Source organism: Oryzias latipes, chromosome 4 (genome assembly GCF_002234675.1).
Source record: "Oryzias latipes chromosome 4, ASM223467v1".
In the NCBI taxonomy this organism is placed as follows: Eukaryota; Metazoa; Chordata; class Actinopteri; order Beloniformes; family Adrianichthyidae; genus Oryzias; species Oryzias latipes.
Window position 1 is genome coordinate 14,817,745 of NC_019862.2, and position 23,108 is coordinate 14,840,852.

Below are 23,108 nucleotides of genomic sequence, written 5' to 3' on the forward strand. Positions count from 1 at the left end.
TTTGATTAGTGTGCTGGTTTTCGGATAGCTGTACTCTCTCTGGCAGCAGTTAAAGACAAGGACAGCAGTTAGCTCCAGTATTTAAAGGGGAAAAAAACCTGAACTCTCCATCTCTTGCACCACATGAAAAGCATCAGACAGCGCTCCCTAGCAGACAAGATGAAAACAGTGACGTGTCAAAACGCTCCAGGCTCTGCTGGCTTGATTGCATTGCAAATTTGGCCCGTCCTTAAATTCCCACCTAATTACGTGAAGCGGTCCAATTTTTCTCCCTCTCGTTAACAAGGACCCCCTTTTTTTTTCGGTCCCTCTTTTCCTTCTCTCATCTGCAGATTGTTGGAGCGCTGGAAGCCGTGTGGCCCGTCTGCAGCTCAGACCATTTTCTTGTTTGGCCGCAACTGCAGGTATATGTTTCTTATTTCTTAGCTCATCCAACTCAAACACAAGAGGCGGAGAGGGTCGGTGTATGCGCAGTCTTGGCCCGCAGACAAACATCCGTTTTTATTTTTCAAAAGTGATACAGCCCAAAGGGAAATTTTTACACAACAGGTCATGGAAGATGTACAACACCATCACCTTCACGGGACAGCTCGTGCTTAATTCAGCCGTATTTCTGTGTGGTTTTATAATTGAGTAATAATTTACTGGGAAAGCTGTGCAGACGGAGTTTTCTTTTTGTGGGTATTTTGTGACTACAAATCTTTGCAAAGAGCTTTACTGTAACAGCAAGGGCTTGTGTGAGTTTTGTCTTCTGTCATGGGTTAAAATAAGCAAAAGGAGTGTTAGTGCTAATGAAAAGGATTTGATATCAAGCAGCACGTTTAATAACTACAATAAATCTTGAATGGGAGGAGGAGAAGTAATGAAAATGGAGTGGAGTTTAGCTTGTGCAGGAAATGACTGGTTGAAAGCCAGAGGGAGGGAAAGAGAAAGATTTTTAGTTGAGGGGACGCTGCAACAGCGCAGAGACCCTTCAGTGTTTTTAAGCAAACTCTGTTTTTACAGCACTGGCCATTTGCTCTTTAAATGAAGCAGGGGGCACATTAGAGCTGCTTTAAACTCATTCCTCTACCCTCAGTTAAGGATATTCACACTCAAAGGGCCCTCCTGACTGCCTTGTTGTCTCTCCTCCATTCCCCTCAGGTTTTGCACTTGTGTTTTTTTTATTCTTTTTCTTCTTCCTTCTCTTTTCAGGAGGAAACTTGTTTCCCTTGCTCTCGTCACCAAAAGGTTTCCCATCTGCGTCTGATTACCTTTGGCTGCAGTTGGTTAGCTGCCAGCCATCTGGGCCAGTGTGGCGTCTCAGTTCGCTCCTCTATCCCCAGACAGCTCAGAGGGAGTAAGGAGTTCAGAGTAGGTTGAGACAAGAGTGAAACGCGTGTGCAGGCTTTACTAGAGGGAAGCAAGGAAAGGGTTTGACTCTGCAATCCTGAGCCAGGAAAGTTAACTCAAAGAGCAGGGCACCCATGAAAACCTGACTCCTGGTTCTGGCACTTGTCTGGTTTCCTAATGAGCATTGTGGATTTGAGGAAGTCATTTTCCTTTGTTATTATAGCGTGGATTTGCTCCATGTTAATCTCAAATAAGCCTAAAGAGCAATTGTGCTTGATTAAAAAGGAACTTTGCGTTTATATAACACAGCTCAGCCAAATTAGTAGTTTGAAATAAAATAAAAAATTACTTTTTATACGCCTTCACTGTTGGCTTCAAATCATCTTTCATCATCTACCGCTTCATAAAGTCATTCTGAGAACTTTATTTCATTCTCTTCCAATATTAAACAATGATTATATATCCAGTATCAGGCTCTGTTTGAAAGCGTTTTATTGATTACAGCAAGTTTTAATGTCCCATAAAGTTGCTTTTCACTCATTTTTTAAATATATTCCAAATATACCTAACACTATACTCAACCTAATGAAAGCTACTTGTATACATCACTCGTGTTTTATGTGTATACACCGGCAATTTTCTGTTCTCCAGCTTAAAGTCCCACTCTGATCATCTTTTGATCTATTTTGAAAATGTTCCCGGTGGTCTTTTATTTATAATGATGTCGTTTTTTAAGACATAGTTTCTGCAGAGCGGCAGTTGTTCATTAAAAATTGTGGGTGGGTCTGTTAGCACAAACTAAGCCTTCAACTACTTTCCATCATCTATCTGTTTACTTGCTCTTCCACTAGCTTAGCAACCTAACCTAACCTAACATTATTGGTGCAACAAAAACGGTGAGCAATATTGGAGCTATCCAGCCGTACAGGATTGGGCCAGATGCCCGCTCAGACGAGGAAAACAAAGACAACGTGGATTTAGTTGTCTACAAGTGGATCAGAATGGAGCTTGTGGCTTGCTGTAGTAAATGAGTGAGAAGACAAGGATGACTGTACATGTCCAGTTGGGCTGTTGTAGAGATTTTGATTGTCACCTGTTAATCATAAGACCACATCCCAATGTAAAAGTCACAAATAAAGTCTAACAAAAAGTCTAATATAATGGAACCGTCATGAACACACCATACAATTTTTTTGGCCCAGATAGTAATTATGTTTATTTTTGTTATATAGTCCAACCATTAGTCTAAGAAGGTCTTATTTTAGTCTTCTTCAGTATTTGCTAGTTAGCTGGATTGAGTGATCACAGTTTCTGAACACACCTGATCCAGGTGACCAGTAATTACTGAAGCGTGGTTAGCTGCAAAACAAGCAGGGCGGTAGCTCACAAGAAACAGGGTTGGAAAATAAGCACCGTCCACACGTTACATACTGAGCTGCACGTGGCTTCATTATTTTATTTTTTTTAAGCTTTAATGCACAATTCAAAAGGTTTCTAGAGAAAAACGTTTATTTTACCCTTGACCCAAACGTGGATACTGACAGGGATGAAGGTTTTGGTAGTTTCATGATGGTTTCACTATTTCAAGAAAAAACTGACTTCTTGGTTGTAATTGTGTCATTAACAGTTAATGTCCGTAACTTTATAAATGGTGATGAACACATGTATCGTACAGGTTGTTGGGCATATCTATGGACATTTTAAATGACTAATGCAATATTCAAATGAGGATACGATGATAAAACAGGATACTAGGCAGTCTAACGACCAGAAATAAGACCAGGACTTTTAAGGATCCTTTCAAGTGTCCTTGATGATCAAATATATAAACAAAACTTGTAGGATTGTCATATTTGCTTTATGCCAGACATCATCTGCGCTCCTTAAACTGAGAGTGGACCTCAGCATCAATCATGGCCTAATGACTACAGTCCTTTTTATTGTAGGTGTAAACCAGCTTCATATAGGGAAACCTACGACCGCTTTCCTACATGCTGTCTAATTAGCAGAGTCAGGCATGTTGCCAGCAAAGCACTCAGCCATGCAACCAGACATTTGAGTCAGCTCGGCGGTGATGGCAACCTGCTGCTCCTATCAAATTGGCTCATTTTACCCTTAGATCCCCTGACATAATACCCACTTCAAACCCTGTTCGGGCACTAGGCAGAGCTCTTTCCAGGATCACTGGTTTCCTTTGTGCATGAACTCTTTCTGGTGGGCATCCGGCTAAACGTGCAGGTCCTAGGAGGCCTCATTTTGGTCCTTAAGAATGAAAAGATGTTGTACCTTTCTCCTTCAATGCTTAGAGTCGTTTTCTGAAACACAACCAGGCAGCCTTCAACGATGAATTAGGTGCTTCTTTTTTGTTAACCAGGAGCTGCACGGGTTAAGAGGATGTCATGCTTTCCCTGTATGTGTTTAGCCTCCCTTGTTGCTCTCTCCGCTTTGCTCCTAAATCTGTCTTCTCCCTCCAACTCATTGTTTTTCCCAGCATTCCTCCTGCATTCACTGAACAGTGTCTCCTCTACAGGGAGGGCTAATAACCTGCCGTCACTTCTGAGCCCCTTCGGAGGTTGGTCCAGGTGTTTTTCTCCTTACATGAGGGTTTCCTCAACGGTCCCACACCACTTGCTGACCCACATGCTGCAGGTGCTGTCAGATCTTCCCGCGGCCATGGCCAGACAAAACGCTGAGTTGTCCCACTGCTAGGTGACGGGGCATTCAAGAGAGCAGGAGACATGTTGGAACGGAGGCCCGGGGACCACTGCACTGAATTTCGTTACTATAGCAGCTACTGTAGTAACCATGGAAACGCTATGGAGGACCGGTCTGGCCTGCACTGTCATTATCATCATGGTTGCCAGCGAGGTCGCAGAAGGTCGCAGAGATGACTTTGCTCAATCACAAGGTGAGATAAGAAACTTTAAGAGCCTTTGTGGAAAAAGCGGGTGTTTTTATCTTCTGCAAGCTTTTCTATCTTGATTAATCAAACATAAATCGGCATATTTTAAATTGAGGATAAGAAACCTTACATAAAAATGACAATAAATGAACCAGTGACTATATTTTAGCAAAAAAAACTATTCTACCCCAAAGAAACAGTATCAGGTTGATGAATGTTTTTTAGCATCTGTTGCTGTTATCGCTTTGACTGTAAGAATGCCATTTTATAACAAAGGTTAACATTTTCAAAGGACAAGCTGCATACAGAAATGAACCATTTTAAGATGTGACCTGCTGGGAAAAGGCTTCTGACTTGCAGGTCAGAGCCATCTGAACCGAAACACTACATCCACAAATCATGATGTCTCCTAGCCCCGCAACACACAGTTCTCCCTTTCTATCCCACTAAAGCTGGAGCGACAGAGTGACCCCCCCCCCACTCACACTAAAGGGAAAGACATAAATTGTGTCAGTGTCCGTCTCTCATCATACTGAACAAGGCTGTGATTGTGTATTTCCTAAATTTGACCCCTGACCCCTCATAGCCATCTGGTTCCAATAGTCTAACTTACTACTTCCTTTAAACAACCCCCCCCCTCCCAAACTCTGAAGTGGCTTATTTGACCAGGATTTAAACCCGAATTAAAGAGCATTTTGGTTCATTAAAGGGGATTAGATATCTTTCTGTAATCTGAAAGGAGCTGATTGTGGTGAAAAATCCCCTTATTTAAGCCAAAATTTGAACAACCTGAAAACTGAGCTACAAAAAAGCAGAGTGTGCAGTTGGAGATGATCCACTGAGCTGGTTTAAAGTTTTTTAGCTGTCCTTTGTCCATAAATAAATCTGTTTTCCACTAATTGGCTTCTCAATTCCATTTTAAAAACAGAAATTATAATGAAAACTTTGACAGAATCCTATTGTCGGCTGTAAACTTAGACCTCATGGAAGTATTTTCTTTAATCACAACAGCAATTGTATTTAATTTCTTTCTTTTTTCCTTCAATCAGACCTAGGCTTATATATAATTTCTCTGAGTATTATTCGATGGAGCAAAACAACAGAAATGTAACCCCATAGCTGATAATGACTAGAAGCAACAGAATATCTCCAAATGAGTCAAATGAAATCAAATTTGGTTATGGTTAATCACGGTTGTGGTCTTAAAGACCCACTCTGAGAAAAAATGGTGTTTTTTAAATGTTCTTGCATTGCATTTTTGAGTTTTCCTTATTTGAAAAAGCTGGTCGATGTTATGTACAAAATACTAATATCGGCAGCCAATAAACTCCCTCCTCTGCTCCATTCTGATGCATCCACCTGCAGTAGTTAGATCCATATACTTCTTCATTTTCCTCTTCTAAGCTGACATCTGGCTCCAGACTGTACAGCTGGATAGTTCCAATATTGATTTGCATGTTTGATGCACTGGTAATGTTAGGTTGGGGTTGGGAGGGGCTGTAAGCTAGTGGGAGAGCGCTTAAACAGAGGGATGATGGGAAAAAAGGCTAGGTTTACTCTGTGCCAATAGACCCACCCACAACTTGGAGGCGAATTTCTAATGAACTCCTGCCGCTCTGCAGAAACTATGTCCTAGAAAACGACACAGGTTTTTTGATTTAGGCTGAAAATGACAATAGATCAAAAGGTGATTTGAGTGGGACTTTAAGAAGAAGGAAAATCAACTCATACTTAAGACTTAGTTTGCACTAAAAAACAATTGGATCTGTAATGGAGCTAAACTTCTTATCAATGTTCATTTCTTTTAAATTCTTTTTGTTGTCTGTCTCTACACAAAGACAAAAAACTCCCAGACATGTTAAGAGTCCACTTTGGGAAATCTTAACCTTCAAAAGATGCAGCTAATAGCAAATCTCTTTTTCCTTTGGAAGTTTCCACTAGATTTGAAAAAATCTGGCTGCATGGACTCATTCCCACTCAGCCACAAGAGCATTAGTGCAGTTCTACTCGAATGTTGTCGGATAAAACTTGGCTTGCAGTCGACATTCCAATTCATTTAAATGTTTTCCCAAGGGGAGTGAGTACAAAACACATACATAGTTGGGTTATATTAAAAAACAACAAAAAAAAAATCGTTATTCATATTTAAAGCTTTGGATTTCATCCCATGGGTTATTTGGAGTGAACGATCTGGCAGCTAATTTTTTTTTGGTTGATCATTTCCTGCTTTGAGGTAATTGACAGTGGGCAATTTTCTCATAACTAAGCACAATATTTATCTTCAAGGCTAAATCTGAGTTCAGAGATTTCCAGGTTGTTCAATTTGGGAACATCTGAATATTTAGAAACTGGATGCACAATTTTAGGTTTAGATCAGGTAACTGAAAAAGTAACAGGAGAAGTTATGACAAGATGTTTCCAGAAATTGGTTTTATTATTATAATTTCTTTAACATACGGTCTCCACAGGCGTGGATGCTTGTAGGAATCATTCATAAACCATAAAGGTGCATAAACAGAACTCCTTATTTGATGGAAATGCTTTGTTAAAGGTTTTTTTCCCTAAAGATCTTCCTTGCTGCCATCATCCTCCATACATTCCCCCCCCCCCCTGATCTCCAGACGTTTGATTCCACAGCAGCAGGTCAGCAGTGTTTGGTCAAAGGGAGAGTAGAGGTGTGTCTGACATAGAGGGAGGTGCACTTTTCCTCCCAGAGTACTTCCTTTCACTATTTTCATTTAATGATAACAGAAGCGAGTGTTAATCAGCATGGTGGGGGACTTCTGGATCAGGGTGTTTTTCTTTTCAAATTTAGCCAGTGAGTTTCCATATTTTTTTAATTTATGTCCACTGAACCATTTTAATTGGGAAAAACAGCTGTATTAGTACTTGAGAGCTTAAGCTAGTATACATGTATACAATATATCCACATGTATTTACTAGAGAGCAAAAATGTTTGTTTGTTGATGGGTTGCATCACAATAAACACTCAAATGGACTGAAGATTTGAAATAAGCTCACAGGTTTGATTAAAGCCCAGTTGTAATTTAAAGGTTTATTTTATTTTTTGCTCTTTGATATTTGATTTGTTTGTTGTATGTTTTATTATTTGTATTTATTTAGAATTTCAGTTTTATTCATATTTTAAAAAATTAAATGAAAAAAAAAATGTTGACTTGATTCTTCATAGCAACATCTCAGCCTTGTTGGCATACTGAATAGCATTATTAATGATTAGGTCAAAGGTTTGGTAGAGCAAATGGTTAGTTGACTGACAAAAAAAAGTCATCTGGTTTGCCCAAAACAAGCATAAAAACAAACATTTAAAATAAAAATAATGTTTGAATACATCTTTTTATGTTTGATATTGTAAAACTATTACTACTGATGTGATCATCTCTTAATATCAGTTTAAATCTGAAATTTAAATTTAGCATTCGGAAGTTAGAAAATCCCTTTCAAGTGTATTGATGTTTCTGATTGTAAGTGGTTTGTGTATCAGTTGTAAAAATAATCCATTTTTAGAGATGACATAGTTTTGCTGGTTTTCATTATTCTGTGTGAGGTCTCCATAATGAGATGACTTTAATCTACTTTATTTGGACCCCCCTTTGTTTTCTCCTTGGGAGTTTTTCCTGTGCCTTAAAGGTAGCTCAGATGCTGCCTGCCTGGTTGCTTAGTTGTGGTTTGTCAAAGGAAGGAAAGCAGCACTTTGCATGGAGTTTAAGGACTGAGTTTTGATCCTCTGAAGTTTATTGTTGCTAATTTAAATAAAGAGTTGTCTTTTTTTGAGAGCTTTGCATGAGAAAACTTGGTGTATTGCATTTTGCAAGAGGTATCAAGACATTATTAAGTACTTTGATCATTTTTCTATAACTGTGGTAAATTTCTTTTCTTGTATAGATATTAGAGAAGGTTTTTTTGTCATGATAGTGGATTTATGAATTTTATGAATTTTTTTGGTCCCCAACACTGACTGTATTTTCACTAAAAATAAAAGATTTAATTAATATTCTTGAATGCCTTTGTTTTATTTGAGAGCACATTGCTATGAGGTTTTTATGGTGATGTTTCCCCTGGACTTTCTGTTTGTTTCCCTTCAGAAAACTTTCCATTTTTGCCTGTATTTGCTCCAGATTTTACAACCGACTGAGTGGGAACAACCGGCATGTTATGTCTCACTTCTTGTCGGGTTCATGGTTCCTGTCAATCAACCACATGCAAGGCTCCTTAAAGTCTGCAAGCACTCTAATTTAATGGCAGACAGGTTTGCATATTTAGACTAGTGGAAGTATTTGTTATTGTAATGCAGATTTTAGTTCAGATCCATCATCGTTTTGTCTCTACTTGGTTTAAAGACCCGCTCCGATGAAAATGATGTTTTTGGTGTTTTTACCATGTTCTTTTGGAAATTTTTCCCACGATGGAGGACATACATCAGGAAATTAGGCTTAAAACTGCTTTTCTGAGTATTTCTGTATTCAACTTGTTGTGAATCAGGAGCAAATAACAAAATGCAGTTTGAAAAAGATTGTAATTAATACGTAGAAAAAACAATGAGCAGGCCACAACCTCCCTGCTCCGCTCCATTCTGATGCACCTGCTAGCAGACAAATGGATTCATGTACGTCTTAATTTTTCCTGTCCGAACTGGCATCTGGCCCAAAACTGTACGGCTGGATAGCTCCAATATTGATGACCATTTTTGTTGCACCTGTAATGTTGGGGGCTGTAAGAGGCTGTAAGCTTGCGGGAGGGCCTTTAAACCCTAACAGATAGCTCTGTTATGCGGGATGGGGAGGGGTGACGGGGTTGGTCGGCGCCAACAGTACCGCCCTCAACTCAGAGGCAAATTTCTACTGAAACAATGTCCTAGAAATCAACACAGGTTATTTGAGTTTGGCTAAAAACGTCACAATGACAAAAAGACTGCAAGGAAAACTTTTAAAAAAAGATAAAAAGATGATTGAAGTGGGTCTTTAGGAAATGCACCACAAAAGATTTTGCTTTTAAAAGGTCAAATTGATGACCAACACAACATGTATCTAAAATGCTTGGTAGCAAAATGACATTAAAAAACTTGAAACAAACAAAGTTGATGCTTACACAAAGCATCAACTATCATGAAACAATTACCAGCTTTTTCAAACTGCATTAGTTTTGTCTGCTCCTAATTCACAGTGATTTGAATAAAGAAAAGCACAGAGACACAGTTTTTATTTTAATTTTCTTTATACATGTCCTTCATCATGACAAAAATGCTACAAGAACATGTCAAAAACACAATTTTCATTGCAGTGGATTTATGACATCAGGGTCTCATTTAATGCTGTGACCCAGATCTCTGTTGCTTCTGTTCCAAAAGACCACAGGAACAAGTGTGTTTTGTTCAGAACTTCCCATGTCGGCAACAGTGTACAACCTCATGAGGTCCATGTGAAGGCAGCCTTTGTAATTATGTCTGCTGTTTATTTAAGCCACATCTACTAACTTCAGAGTTACTTTTTTTTCCTGGTGGAGAGCTTTCTAAGTCTGCCTGCAGGAACTTTGATCTGGGGTATTTACTCTGTGTGGGAAGGAGCTGCTTCTCTATGAAGTCAAAGCAAAGGTTTTATATAAAAAAAGTTTTTAGATGTTTTTGTTGTCTTTTGTAAGATAGCTGACCTTGAGCCTTTAGAGTTGTTTGTGTTAGGATAATAAATCCTTAGCAGGAATGGAAAGAATATAGTTTAAAGGTAACCATAGCAACCTCCCTTGGGCCTCATGGGAGAAATGCACTTTGAGTTTTGGGACTTTGTTAAAAAAGGTTAGGAAGACTTTTTTTCCCCCTGAAAAATAGTACAAATTCTCCAGAATCTGTAAAATACTTATCAGTAGAAAAAATTTAATGTTGCATTTTTGGGGTTACTTGATCTAACTCTGTGGTTTATTTTTATGCAGCCTTTTTTTTATTCTTCTTTTAGCTGCTTTCCTGTCCAATCTTGGACAGTATGAGATCGCTACCCCTGTGCGTGTGGGACCCAATGGCGAGAAGTTTGATGGAGATAATTCTCACCACCAAAGAAGGCGGCGCAGTCCTGAAGATAGGCTTCACGACACAGTAGGTTTTATATTTACAGTTTGTTTTGAGTTCAGGGTGTGGCCCTTCGTGCAGCTCCTTCAAATATCCTTTCATGTCCGTTAGCTCTTCTATCAGCTGTCCATGTCACAGAACAACTTCCTGCTCAACTTGACGCTGCAGGGAGGGCTGCTTTCCCACCAGTTCAGGGTGGAGTATTGGAAGAGGGGTCAATTAGCCTGGAGCCACCCTTACTCCCCTCATTGCCACTATACAGGACACCTACAAGACCAGCCTCACTCTAGCAAAGTGGCTTTGAGCAACTGTAATGGCCTGGTAAGATCTGAAACCTTGTATTACTATATTTCACTATAGTTGAGCCAGATGCTCAATACAACAATAAAAGTTTTTCAGGGCTTCAAACTAAAAGAAAACACCCAAAAACCTATAGATCTGAAGCTTGTTTGACTGCTTCAGCCAGGGCTTTAAATGAACTTTTTTGGTAACTAACCGGGGTGGTGGTAACATCCAAAGTCTACCAGCCAAATTATATTTCTACTAGACAAACATTTCTCTGAAAAAAAATGTGTGTATTTGAAAGCAAAACAATCAGTCCCTTTATGTATAACGTTTTAGTTTTTCAATTGAATGCAATATACTTCCAAAGGATGAAAACTATTGATAAACAATAAAATAATTAGAAAAACATGCATACATTGAAATATATTCAATTTTTTTTTATAATTGTGTTCCTACAGATCAGTGTGTTGTAGTTGTGAGTCTTGGTCATTTCAAAGAGGTACGGTGATATGGAGCAACAACTGATTGTGAGCAAATGCTAGAAAAACAGTCAAAATTGAATGTTTGAACCAACTCTGGGTTGGATGTTTGTGGTAGCCAAGTTGGGGGGGGGTAAACACCTAAATGTCATGGTTGTGAGTTTGAGGTTCCTGTCAGAGATGAAGAACAACGTCTCACCTGCCAAAGAGGCTAGTGGATTTGTTTTTCTACCCGCCATATTTTTTTGTATTTTATGTTTGATTCAATTTTAAAAGATTTCTAATTGTTTTTACCTTTTTTCATGCTCTTATTTTTATTCTATTATTTTTGTTGTTACGTGCTTAATAAATAAAGTTGGACTGGATCAAATCCTAAAGAAGGAAATTGTTTATTCTTAAAACATTTGCAAAAAATTGTTCAAGTCTAAAAGATAGATGGCAAATGCTGCAACTACGACTGAGAAGTTTTTAAAAGCATTAAATAAAGAAAAAAGTATTGATAGTAGTGGACAAAAACAGTATAAAAAAGCTTCAGCTCAAGCTGATATTGAGTTAGCTGTTAAGTGAGGCTATTTTTTTTATTATCTACATGTCTGGCAAGATGGAACAAAAACTCAATAAAAAATATCTTCACATTTGTATAAACTTTTATTTACGGTATACAACTAAACCTAGTAAATGGCACTAAGGTCGAATCCAAATGTATTCCCTAGCTCTACATTTAGCCCTCTTAAGTGAAGAGTCATTCCCACTCTATAACGTTATTAATAGTCGCCGGTCATCTACGATCAGAAAATACATAACAACGTTGGTTTTTAACTTTAAACAGTCATGCAATTTAAATGGAAACTTCTGTGCTTCAGACCACAACTGTGTGAAGAAATGTGCTTCTCCTTCGTGGATCACCCTACCGGCAGAGGGATATCCAACCTTAAGTCCCTACACCCCCCCTTAAAAAAAGATTACACACAAGCTCTGACTGCCCTTACAAATGGGAAGAGCCACAAGTTATGAAATGAAACAAAACTCAGCCTAAGTGTCAGTGCCAAACTACCAATTGTTTTGGATTTGGATTTAGAAGTTTAGAATTTGGTTTGATTCAATGTTTGATTGAAATCCAATTTCTACTCTTAAAGCATTTTTTAAAGTATTCTTATAATAAAAAAGAAACTTAACGACTTTTTTCCCCTCCGATTAAGGAAAATATTCAAAAAGGATTGATTTGTGGTTTGATTTATGTATTCATTTTTAATTTTTTGATTACTGGATTTTAAAAAATTGGGTTCCAGCTCTGGTTTCTTCTTGCTCTTCAAAGTGAGTCTGCATATCTCTGGTTTTGTTTAAATTTGTTTTGCAGTTACAGTGGAGAGCATCAATTCCCTTCTGACTCATATTTTTCTCATGAGGTCATCTCAGCGAGCCACAACACACGTTTGATGATGATTCAAAGTTAGAACTCCTCTGAACCCTTTCACCGGGTCTTCTGAATCGTGATGCATCATTTTGTTGGCTGAATGCACTCAACTGTACTCATAGCAGCATGCTTCTGTGTATCCTCTCACTACAAACGCCAGGCCTCCCAATTACTTCTTAGATTTGTTCACAAAGCGTTTATAAGCTGCACACGTAATTACTGTTGGTCAGAGCAGCATGACCGCATTCAGCAGTGAGTGCGCTGCCTGTCCAGAGGAGCATCACTAACTTTGTTATGGGATTAAAGGCGCTTTCAAAGCTGCCGCCGTGGGTCGAGGGCGGGCTCTCCCCCTGACCGGGGCCGACACATCTGAGCAGAATCAAAGGAAGTATTAGTGTATCGCTCTCTGCCTCACTTGCTCAATTTTCTCGCTCTCATTCACCTTTTCATGCTTCCTATTGTGTTTGGCTTGATGTGGCTGTGTGACCCGATCCTCTGCCCCGATGGGTTACTCTCAGTTTCAGCAGAGAGGCAAATTTATATCAAGTTGTATATTAAACTTCTGAAATTTAAAGTTCCTTTTTTGACTGAAGCTGTTTTTTTCAGTTATTAGCTTCTCCTGCATTAGATGGAGAAAGGATCCGTCTTTGAATGCTTCTAAAGATCCACTCCAATCATCTTTTTATCCATTTTCATGGCGTGCCCATTGGTCTTTTAATTAGGTCAAATAAAATAAAAAATGGTCATTTTCGAGGCCAGTTTCTGCAGAGCGGCAGGAGTTCATAAGAAATTCACCCCTGAGTTATGGGGTGTGGACTAAGCCTATCTTGACTTCCCATCATCCCTTTGTTTAACCTTTCTTCCAAAGGTTTGCAGCCCCTCAAACCCCCAATCTCACATTATCAGTGCAACAAAAATTTTAGTAATATTGCAGCTATCCAGCTGTACAGTTTGGAGCCAGATGCCAGCTCGGAAGAGGAAAAAAAGACGTACATAAATCTATTTGTCTACAAAAAGATTCTGATTCTGTTCTGCGGTACTGTGGAGTAGAGCAGGGAGCTTGTGGGATGCTGATTGTAGCTTCTAAGTCCCACCTACAAGCTTTTTCAAACTGCTTTTTTTCATCTGCTCCTGATTCACAATGATTTGAATAAAGAATTACCCAGAAAAAACTTGGTTTAAAAATTATTGTGTGTGATAATGATGCAAACTAAATTATTGTCTTTTCCATTTGTTATTGTTTCAGTTCTACACTGTAAATCTTGAGTTTGGTGTTATAATCCCAATCTCAAATCTATTTTGATGCATGCTAAAGCGCTCAAAATGACTCAAAGGCGTGATTACTCCAGTTCAGAATCTTCTTCAAATTTTGATGAAATTTGGGCATTAAGGTTATGGGTTTTTGCAGTCTTTATTCAGGAATTTGGTCATGTTCTTCTTCCAGATGTAAGTTTCCATTGTTTTGTGATTGTCTAAAATTTATATTATGATGAAGTGCCATTGAAGTGGATTGGAGGGCAATTCAGCATCTAGATGAACTATAAACATCAAGTGGATTTCTTCTCTTTAGTCTGGAGGACGTTATATACATAATTACCAACCAGAATTCCTAATTTGGTCTAACGTGACCACAGATCACTTTCAAACTTAAAATAGGTTGACTTGAAATCCATTTTTGGAACCATTTTAAATTAAATATGACACTATAAAGCATCTTTACTCTATTTAAATGAAGAAAACTAAAAACTTTTTCCAGAGATTCAATTTTTTACCATTCTTTCATGTACACACCTTTTCTTTACATAATTGTTTCACATTTGTTTGTATATCTGGCAAAAATGGTGGACCTGACAGAAGTTGAACTCAACTTTTGATGTCTGTAGGCAAAGCTGTCATTTCAAACTGCTTTTTAGTTAGGATCCTTGCACTTAAAGTTTATTGTTGTTATTTCATTGAGGTATTTCCACAGAATTTCAATGGCTATTTTTGTCATTTTGTAGCAGGGGGTGATTGTTACAGGTGGAGAGGAGTACCTGATTGAGCCGCTTGTCTCACCAGACAACCAGACAAAGACAGAGGGCAGTGAAAGAACAGAGGAGCGCCCTCATGTGGTTTACAAAAGGTCATCCCTTCGCCATCAGTACAAGGGCCGGTCCTGTGGGGTCATAGGTCAGAGGAGACATTTAAAGTTTAAACAGTTAGCCTGTCAGGTGCTCCCTTTAGGGGACACCACACTGAATTATTTGACCTCATTGAACTCTGACCTCTTCATCTTCAGACTCCACCTTCATGTCTTCCTTCACTACATCCATGAACCTCCTCTTTGGTCTTCCTCTAGGTCTTCTCAGGTCCCTTTTTACCAACATCATCACCATCCCTCCTCTCAACGTATATAAATCATGTCAGCCTTCTTTCCTGCATTAATCTAAAAAAAAACATCTAGCAGGATCTGTTCCTCTGACGGATTCCTTCCTGATCCTCTCCATCCTCATCACTCCTTAAGAGAACATCATCCTCTTCATCTCTGCTACCTCCAGCTCTCCCTCCTGTCTCTTTTTCAGTCTCTAAGCCAACAACAAGGCTGCTCTCACCCCAGTCTTCTATGCCTTTCCTTTCGTTCTTGCTGACACTCTGTCACACATCACTCCTGACATGTTCCTCCACCTGTACCAACCTCCTTGCATTCACCTCTTTACTGACTGTTGAAATTAAGAACTTAAAGTCCTCCACCTTCTTAAATTCTGCTACCCGTAACATCACTGTTCCACTTGAGTTCCTCTCATTTACAGAGACACTGTTTTGCTGTGGTTGATCCTCATTCCTCTCCTTTCTAGAGCAAACCTTCACCTTTTTAGATGTGCCTCCATCTTAAAATAACATGTTTCAGTCATTCAAACTCTGTGTTCTGCCTGTAAAGATTTGATCTCAAAACATGAGTGTATGTGATCCATCACAGATGAGAAGCCACTGAAAAGTTTGTCTTGGTGGCAGCGGACTCTGAAGACGCCTCCTCATCTTGTCGGGCGGGGCCAGCTGCCTCTGAAGCGCTCTGTAAGCCAGGAGCGCTATGTGGAGACGCTGGTGGTAGCTGACAAGATGATGGTGGGTTACCATGGTCGCAGGGACATCGAACAATACATCCTGGCCGTCATGAATATTGTAAGTTTCACAACACCAGAGATGTGCTTGTACATCAGACAAGACCTTATAGAGTTTAAATTAGCTGCTACTGCTGCTTTAAAGCGAAGAAATTCTGAAGGGACAAATCTGCATCTCAGAAACTTCTGATGGCAATCATAATAACAATGTTCTGAGAAATTAAAATCTTTTTCAAAGTCTTTCAGACTTTTTGTTTTACATTTGTTTGTTGATGGAGTTAAAGTCCCTCGTCAGTCATCTTTTGATCTATTGTAAAAGCGTTCTCAGTAGTCTTAAATTATGATTACAGAGTTTTAAGCCAAAATGAAAGAAAAAAAAAACTAGACCATAATAGCAGTACTTTATAAGAAATTAATCTCTGAATTGTGGCACCCTGACTTCACCCCCCATCCCTTTCATTACTTGCTCCCCCACTAGCTTACGACCCCTTACACCCTCAACCTAACATTACTGGTGCAACAAATATGGCGAGCAATATCTGAACTATCCGGGCGTACAGTTTTGAGCCAGAGGCCAGCCAAGATGTGGACGTACATGGATATATTTGTCTACAAGTGGATGCATCAGAATGGAGCGGAGCAGGGAGCTTATGGCTTGCTGTTGTAGGTCCTATGGGACAGCTAAAATCTTTTTCCAACGGCTTTTTTTCATCTGCTCCTGATTCCCAATGATTTGGGAAAAAAAATCCTCAGAAATGCAGTTTTAAGCTGAATTGTCTTTGTTTATGCCCTCTATTATGAAAAAATGCCACAAGAACATGTTAAAAACATGATTTTCATCAAAGTGATTTTTTTAAAGTAACAGAGTTATCAGTTTACGGTAATAAAAAAATAACATTTAAATGAAGAAGGAAAACGTTTTTTCCCATCGTGATTTGTAGATATTCACAGCTCGTGTTCTATTTTCTGTGTTATTTCTCTCATCTAACTGCGTGAAACCATGGTTAGGAATGCATTTAATGAAGAGCTTGTCAGAACACTAAGCAAGCAAACAGAAATACTTTTAGAATAATCTATTTTAGCGGATTCTTTGGTTGAGGTCTAACTAAATCAGCATAACTAAGAGTTTAACTAATAATAATTCTTTTATTGTTTTTTTTAGGAGTTTGTCGCCCTAACTGTAATTCAGGTAGTGATTATATTGGTGATTTTTAAGACTGGTTTTTTCTTGCTTCCTTGGAGGTCAGGTTGCCAAACTGTTCCAGGATTCTAGCCTGGGGAATGCAGTCAACATCGTGGTGACACGACTCATCCTGCTCATGGAAGACCAGGTTAGCAACACTTGTTTTCGCTGCTTCATCAAATATCACAAACAGTTTTATTCGTACCTTTTTTTTCTCATAACCTCTGTGCTGGGATACAACTCTGACCAGCACGCATAAGCTTGTCTTTTGTGCCAAATGATTGGCTAAAGTGTGCCTTTCCTGCACCACACCCAGCAGACTCTAAACTGTGTGAGCAGCGGTTATGGATCACTTCTGTAATGGCCAAAATGAGAGGAAGTAAGGCATAAAGATTCAGAGAAGGTGGAAATCTCAGACTAACAAAGCTGTTCTGTCTTTTTTGTTACTGTAGTGAACTTCTACGAACAACATTGTCATGCATGTCCAAGAAAATAGAAAAGTGAATCTGTATATTGATATATATATTCTGAATATTGATCATAACAACAGCTCAAAGTTTTTTTTTTTTAATAAATGTGTTTAGAAATATACCTTTCTTGTAATTATATCTATATCTTTGCCATTGAAGAAGAGAAACAATCAGATTTCTCAAAGAACTGTCACATACGTTTCGCAAAGGGGGTCAATCAATCGGCCAGCATTCTTTGAACCCTTTTAATACAAATAAAATATTTTATTAAAATGTATTTGCAATTGGATACTTACACATAGAACCGGGTTATATCTAAATACAGTTTTGCCAAAATCACAGTGAATTTCAGATTTAAAGACCAAAAATTAAATAAAAGAAAAAGTTTGTCTGAAAAAAAAACTTTTTGTAAATATTAAATCCGGGCTTATGAAATGTTACATCTTATTTAACTATTAAATGCTCACTGTAAACTTCTAAGTTTAAATCACGTGAACAGGAAAATAACACATATCTTATTTAAAAATATAAACACTGTGGTTTTTAAACAAATTATCTTTTCTTCTCATTTGGCCCTAAAGGCTCTGAAGGTCAAGTAGCCACAGGATGTGGTTATATCTTTACAACGGTTTGTAACTGAATTCAGCCAATCATATTCAACAAGTTGTAGTTCTGTAGCTACAGTCTCAACGCCTGCTGCAATACAACCACTTTTATTGAAAAGTCTATTTAAACGCGCGTGTAAATGTGTTTTTCAGGCTTCCACGTTCAAAACTCTCATGTACACACATAGCTACGCATGTTTTTACAGCGGCTCCAGGGCTCTACATATAAAACTATTGAACATGCGTTGCAAGTTAAACCAGGTTGGAGTTTGATCAATCAGGGTCTCTGATTTGGTTGGGATTTGCTTTATCTGGTGAACTCAGACACAGCGGCAAGCCTGACAACATCTGCGCTTGTTTTTCGAATAAAGATAAGCCAAGGCTACTCTCTTGACACATTGGTAATCCAACTCCACCATTGCAAGGACGCTAAGAATTAACTGAACTGTTTTGTGCCCAATTCAGGAGATTTGCCTTACTTCAACATATGGAAAAGAAAGTCCCTCCCTGCTTGTTCAGTGTGAACACTGTGTGCTAAACGCGTGTTCAAGACCCGCTGTTTAGCACATTCTTGAATGTGCATTAATTGCCCAGTGTGTATGTAGCTTTAAAAAGTTATGGGGGCTACATATTATTGAATTTTTGACAGGAGCCTGTAGGCCGAAAGAATTTGAATGCGGGCCACATTTGTCCCAGGAGCCGGACTTTGGACATGACTGTGGTACACAAGCCTAATTTAGTAGACCCTTTTTATCTGCATGACTTTAAGGTAACATACAATGGATGCCAATGTGATTTAAGTTAAATGACTAGCCTGGGAATTTGAACCTCTAGCAAACCCTTTTTTTTTAATTATTTGTTTTTTTGTTGTTTTTTTTGGGGGGGGGGTTGCTTAACTTAAAGAGCTACAAACACTCAAACACTACTTTACTACACAGTTTAATGAAGAATATATTTTATGAAATAGTTGTTTCTCTCTGTGTCAGGGAGTGAAGTGAACCCTGCAAATGCACACTTCTCAGGAATGGTGCAAAAGAATTTAATAAAAACCCTCTGGAAGCAACCACAAGAGTGGTAATATCCACTCAGTCCTTATGTCCAGCAACTGTCTGAAGAGATGCCTAATATTTCCAAGTGTCCTGAAAAGGAACATTTACCAGCAGTCTCCAGACAGATGACAGGAGGAAGAGAAAACCTCTTATTTCCAAATTCCAAATTAAAAAAGAGAAAAAGACAGTCTTGGAAAAAAAAAACAATTCTCCAGTCCAAGAACTTTTGAAAAAAAGGGAAAACATAAATCCATGTCACCAAGAGATCCAAAAACAGTACCGTCAAGGGACAGACATAAATCCCTGGTCACAAAGGCATGTGGTCACATCCAGAAACCACAACACCACTGGGGGAAAAAACAGAGCCTCAGCAAGGGAAAAGGCTGCACAGGTGGGAAGCATGAGGTTGACTCTAGAAGGTGCTTCAGGCAGTGAGTGGCGCAGGATCATGACAGCCTGTAGTGCAGAGTTAGACTAGTCTAAACCTTGAGGTTAATTAAAATACATATTTTTTGCAAAAACCATTCAAACTCAATGCATTGTGGTCTACGTTTGCCAATCCAGTGAGCATCGATGCACACTGGTTTTTCGCAGAGATGTCTATGAAATTCCTAGGACACTCAATTTTTGGAATTTGTACGTCATTGTCAAAAGTTTTATGATATTATTATGACACTGTATTCAGTTAGTTTTTATGTTTAAAAGCTGCATTTTATAAATAAATGGCTTGGAGTAGGAATTTGCAGCTCTCGCTGGGGTTTGGTCTGTAACTGGACTAAACTAGACCCCAACCGTTTTAGCACTAAAGGTTGCAGACCGCTGGTGTAGAACATGTGGAGGCATCTATTGTTTTATCAGCCAAATAAACTCCATCAATGACACTAAACCCCCTGAACCAGTAGAAAAGTTCCATTATACCATGGTCCGGTTGAATACTCGATTCTGATTGGCTGCTGGGTATGCGTTAAAACCTGATAACCGCACGGTGAAAAAAGAAGTTCCGGTCGGCTAGCTTAAATGATTTGTATCACTGCGCCGGCTTCTGTAAAACAACCTTTTGCTTCATCATCTGGGCAAAAACAAGCGGTAAGCGATTAACTTTCCCTCTGAATTGATGCTTTATTCAACCCATCGGGACGATCAGCATATATATATCGCCGAATCTTGACTGCAGCGGTGGTGCTGCACGACGCGGACTATATGTTACGTGATGCGGCGCGATGCGCCGCATCACGTAACATATAGTACGCTGTTTATGGGAAAAGTGATCCAAATCGAAAAAAAAAACAAGAATTAAGGACTAAAACCTGGTTAATATGTATTGCTTTTGTGAGTGACCATGGTATAAGCGGGTTAATGGCCTTCGAAGTGTGCGGTTACTACTTTTTAACGCACTTCGCGGAAGCAACCGTCCTCCGCGAGGCTTCCACGGCGTGCGTTAAAAAGTAGTAACCGCACACTTCGTCGGCCATTAACCCTTACGTAACTGTTTGGGAAGTTTAGGTTTATTCACAAAATCTTTTCATGAAGTCAACTGATGGACTTTGCTTTAACATTTTCTAATAATAAAACTCTCACACACAAAATATTGCAAGTTTAAAGGTTCTGTGTGATGGATTCTTAGTTAATTAATTTTAACCTTAATGTTTCTGTAAAATATCAGGCCAACACCACTCCAAAAACTTGTTTTACAATTGACCTTTTTTTATCATTGTAATTTTTAGTTTATGCAGGGCAACAAAAAACAGTCTACAAAAACATGTGGTTCTTGAAAAAAGATTTTGGAATGTAACCTTGTTAATAACTGCCAGAAGGGCATACAGATAAAGAAACAAAAGCTTACATTTATAGTTTATCTAGATGCTGAATTGCCCTCCAATCCAAAAAATCTTTGGCACATTATCATAAAATAAATGTTAGACAATCACAACCAGTTTACATACAACTTTCTTTTCTTTCCTGACCGGATCTGAACTATGAGATCAGGGGTCTACAACCTTTAACACAAAAAAAGCCATTTGGTCCAGTTCCTTACAGATTAATCCCCAGATAATAGCTGCAAAGTTCCTCCTCAACATTTTGAAATCTTTTATTTATTTATCTTAGTGTAGCTTTTAAAAATGTACAAAAATTGAACTATGAAAGTGTTATATGTTTCCGTAAATGATCAATTTTAGTTTCTTTACTTTTGACATCAAGTTCTTTTCAAAATAAAGTACATCCCTTGTCAAATTGAATTAAAAATGAAAAACAGTCAAAGATGGATTTTTTTTATCATAATGACTTTGGTGCATCTTCATCCTTTTTCTCATTTTACTATCAAAAATATACATGGTGCAGAATCCAGATTTTTCAAAATCTACATGTAAACACAACTAAGAACCTCTGAGCAACAACTAGACACTGTTGGGCAGCATAGATTTGAGTATTTGCTTAACTTGAATAAATAACTTAATATTGTTCTTGCTTTTTTTTATAAAGGCGAAGAGCCACAATGGAAGCCTCGACCCTGTATTGTTGTCAAAAACATTCCTGTTAAACAGGAAAGTTCTAAGGATCTGAATTAAACAATGCTTAGTTCATTTCATAAGTTGGGCATTATATCAGATTTCGGCAGTTTTTTTCTGCATCTATAATGTGTTTTACCCACACTGTCCCACCCACGTGCACTTTTTAGTAATTAAATTAAAATAAACTAAAATAAAAAAGTATACCCCAAGGCTTTTGAAATGTTTTGAATAAAAAATAAATTAAAAGAAGTCTAGAACAAGGTAAGATGAGTGGTTTTTAATAAAAAATCCACTCAAGTAGAAGTCAACGGGTACTAAGATTTGTTTTTGGAGTACAATCTTTATCAAAATTGACTTAAAGAAATGTAACTTATTACTAAGCACATGAAATTGTAAGAGAAGAGGGATTGGCGAAAATGCGTACCATTATGTTACTTATATAGGCCGTCCATATGAAATTTCAAATTCTTAAAAAGGAAATAAAAAAGCTAAACAAAAGTAAAGAAAGTTAAAATTAAAAGAAACTAAATCCAGTTGGTTCCTTTTTTTTACCCCTTACTTTAATGGAATCAGCCTAGAAGAATGAGACATAAGGAAACTGAACTTAACTTTCAGATCCTCACTTTTATTTCTTTTTTTCCCAAATGGGACCTCATATGTTAAAATATATTATGATTCTTGTTTTCTGGTCATATCACTAAAGTACAAATATGTGCCTTTTAGGTTAGCTGGACATGCAGAGTTCTCTTCAGTGTGTATGTAACACTTGGTCATGTTTGTGACTACATGTTGCCTTTCAAATACATTTATTTTGGTAATATTGACTTCATGTTCAGTTTAGTTCCACGACCATCAAGTTTAGAAGCACTTTTATTCAGCTGCAGACATTTCCACAGATTCTTGTTGTACGATGACGGGAAATGAGTGGACAAAGTAAGACTCCGCACTTGACCACTGTGCAGGAGTTCAGCTCATAAAAAGTGCATGACCTTACTTGCATAGCTCAGAGGATGACTAAGCCACCTTACTGGCTAGTAAATGACCTTATTAGCTCGCCATTAGCTTGCCATTAACAGCATGTGGCGAGACGGTCCAGCTGGTTTCTTCTGGGATCACAGTGTGGCTTTGAGGTTTCCTCCACAGCAGTCTCATTGGAGAGCATTTATGATTCATATGTCCTCAAAATAAGCCCTGGAATATCCCTTCCTGGTGTGTGTTAGTTATCTCAGCAAATAAAAGGGTAAATGTTAGGGTCATTAGCGGTGGGCAGTTTTAGTGTTAGTTATTCTTACGCCTAAAGTTTGAGGTCAGGACGGGATTGGGAAGAGTGAGTGGTTCTGCTGCTGGTTTCCAGGTCCGAAAAGGCGAGCTGGCCCTGGAAAGGAAAATGAGGCCAGCAGCGGGCTCAGAGATGAGGGACTGTGGGATGAGAAAATGACTAGTTATGTCACCGCATGCATTCCTGGGTTACGAATTCTCGTCAGCTGTGGCCAACTGAGCACCCCCCCTCTTCTTTCCTTCCATGCCCCCTCTAAATCCCTTAAAGATGCTGAGAATTGACAAAGCCTCTTGGATAAGAGGTGAAACGTCTTCTAACTTTAAAAGCTAAGTCCAGATGACAGCCCCTAAACCTGCTATTATGATTAAAGATGCTGAGTTTTCGCAGATAAAGTTAAAGGCATAACATAGTGGGGAAGGGCTGGGCCTT

The 23,108-nt window shown here is 38.5% G+C and overlaps 1 protein-coding gene across 5 annotated transcripts in view; it reads left to right on the forward strand.

The window, feature by feature from the left end:
* The window catches only part of LOC101172968 (A disintegrin and metalloproteinase with thrombospondin motifs 10), a 53,598-nt gene that overhangs the window by 1,567 nt on the left and 28,923 nt on the right, over positions 1-23,108 (forward strand). Inside the window, exons 2-9 of one of the 5 annotated variants that reach the window (XM_023954293.1) lie at positions 333-404; positions 1,195-1,353; positions 3,863-4,240; positions 10,198-10,334; positions 10,419-10,628; positions 14,486-14,654; positions 15,442-15,644; positions 16,831-16,914. In XM_023954293.1, coding sequence (XP_023810061.1) covers positions 4,138-4,240; positions 10,198-10,334; positions 10,419-10,628; positions 14,486-14,654; positions 15,442-15,644; positions 16,831-16,914 — 906 coding nt within the window. In that variant the 5' untranslated portion in view covers positions 333-404; positions 1,195-1,353; positions 3,863-4,137. Of the gene's footprint in view, positions 1-332; positions 405-1,194; positions 1,354-2,293; positions 4,241-10,197; positions 10,335-10,418; positions 10,629-14,485; positions 14,655-15,441; positions 15,645-16,830; positions 16,915-23,108 lie in introns of those variants that run through there. The other 4 variants (XM_023954295.1, XM_020702428.2, XM_023954296.1 and 1 more) reach the window with 4 other exon arrangements.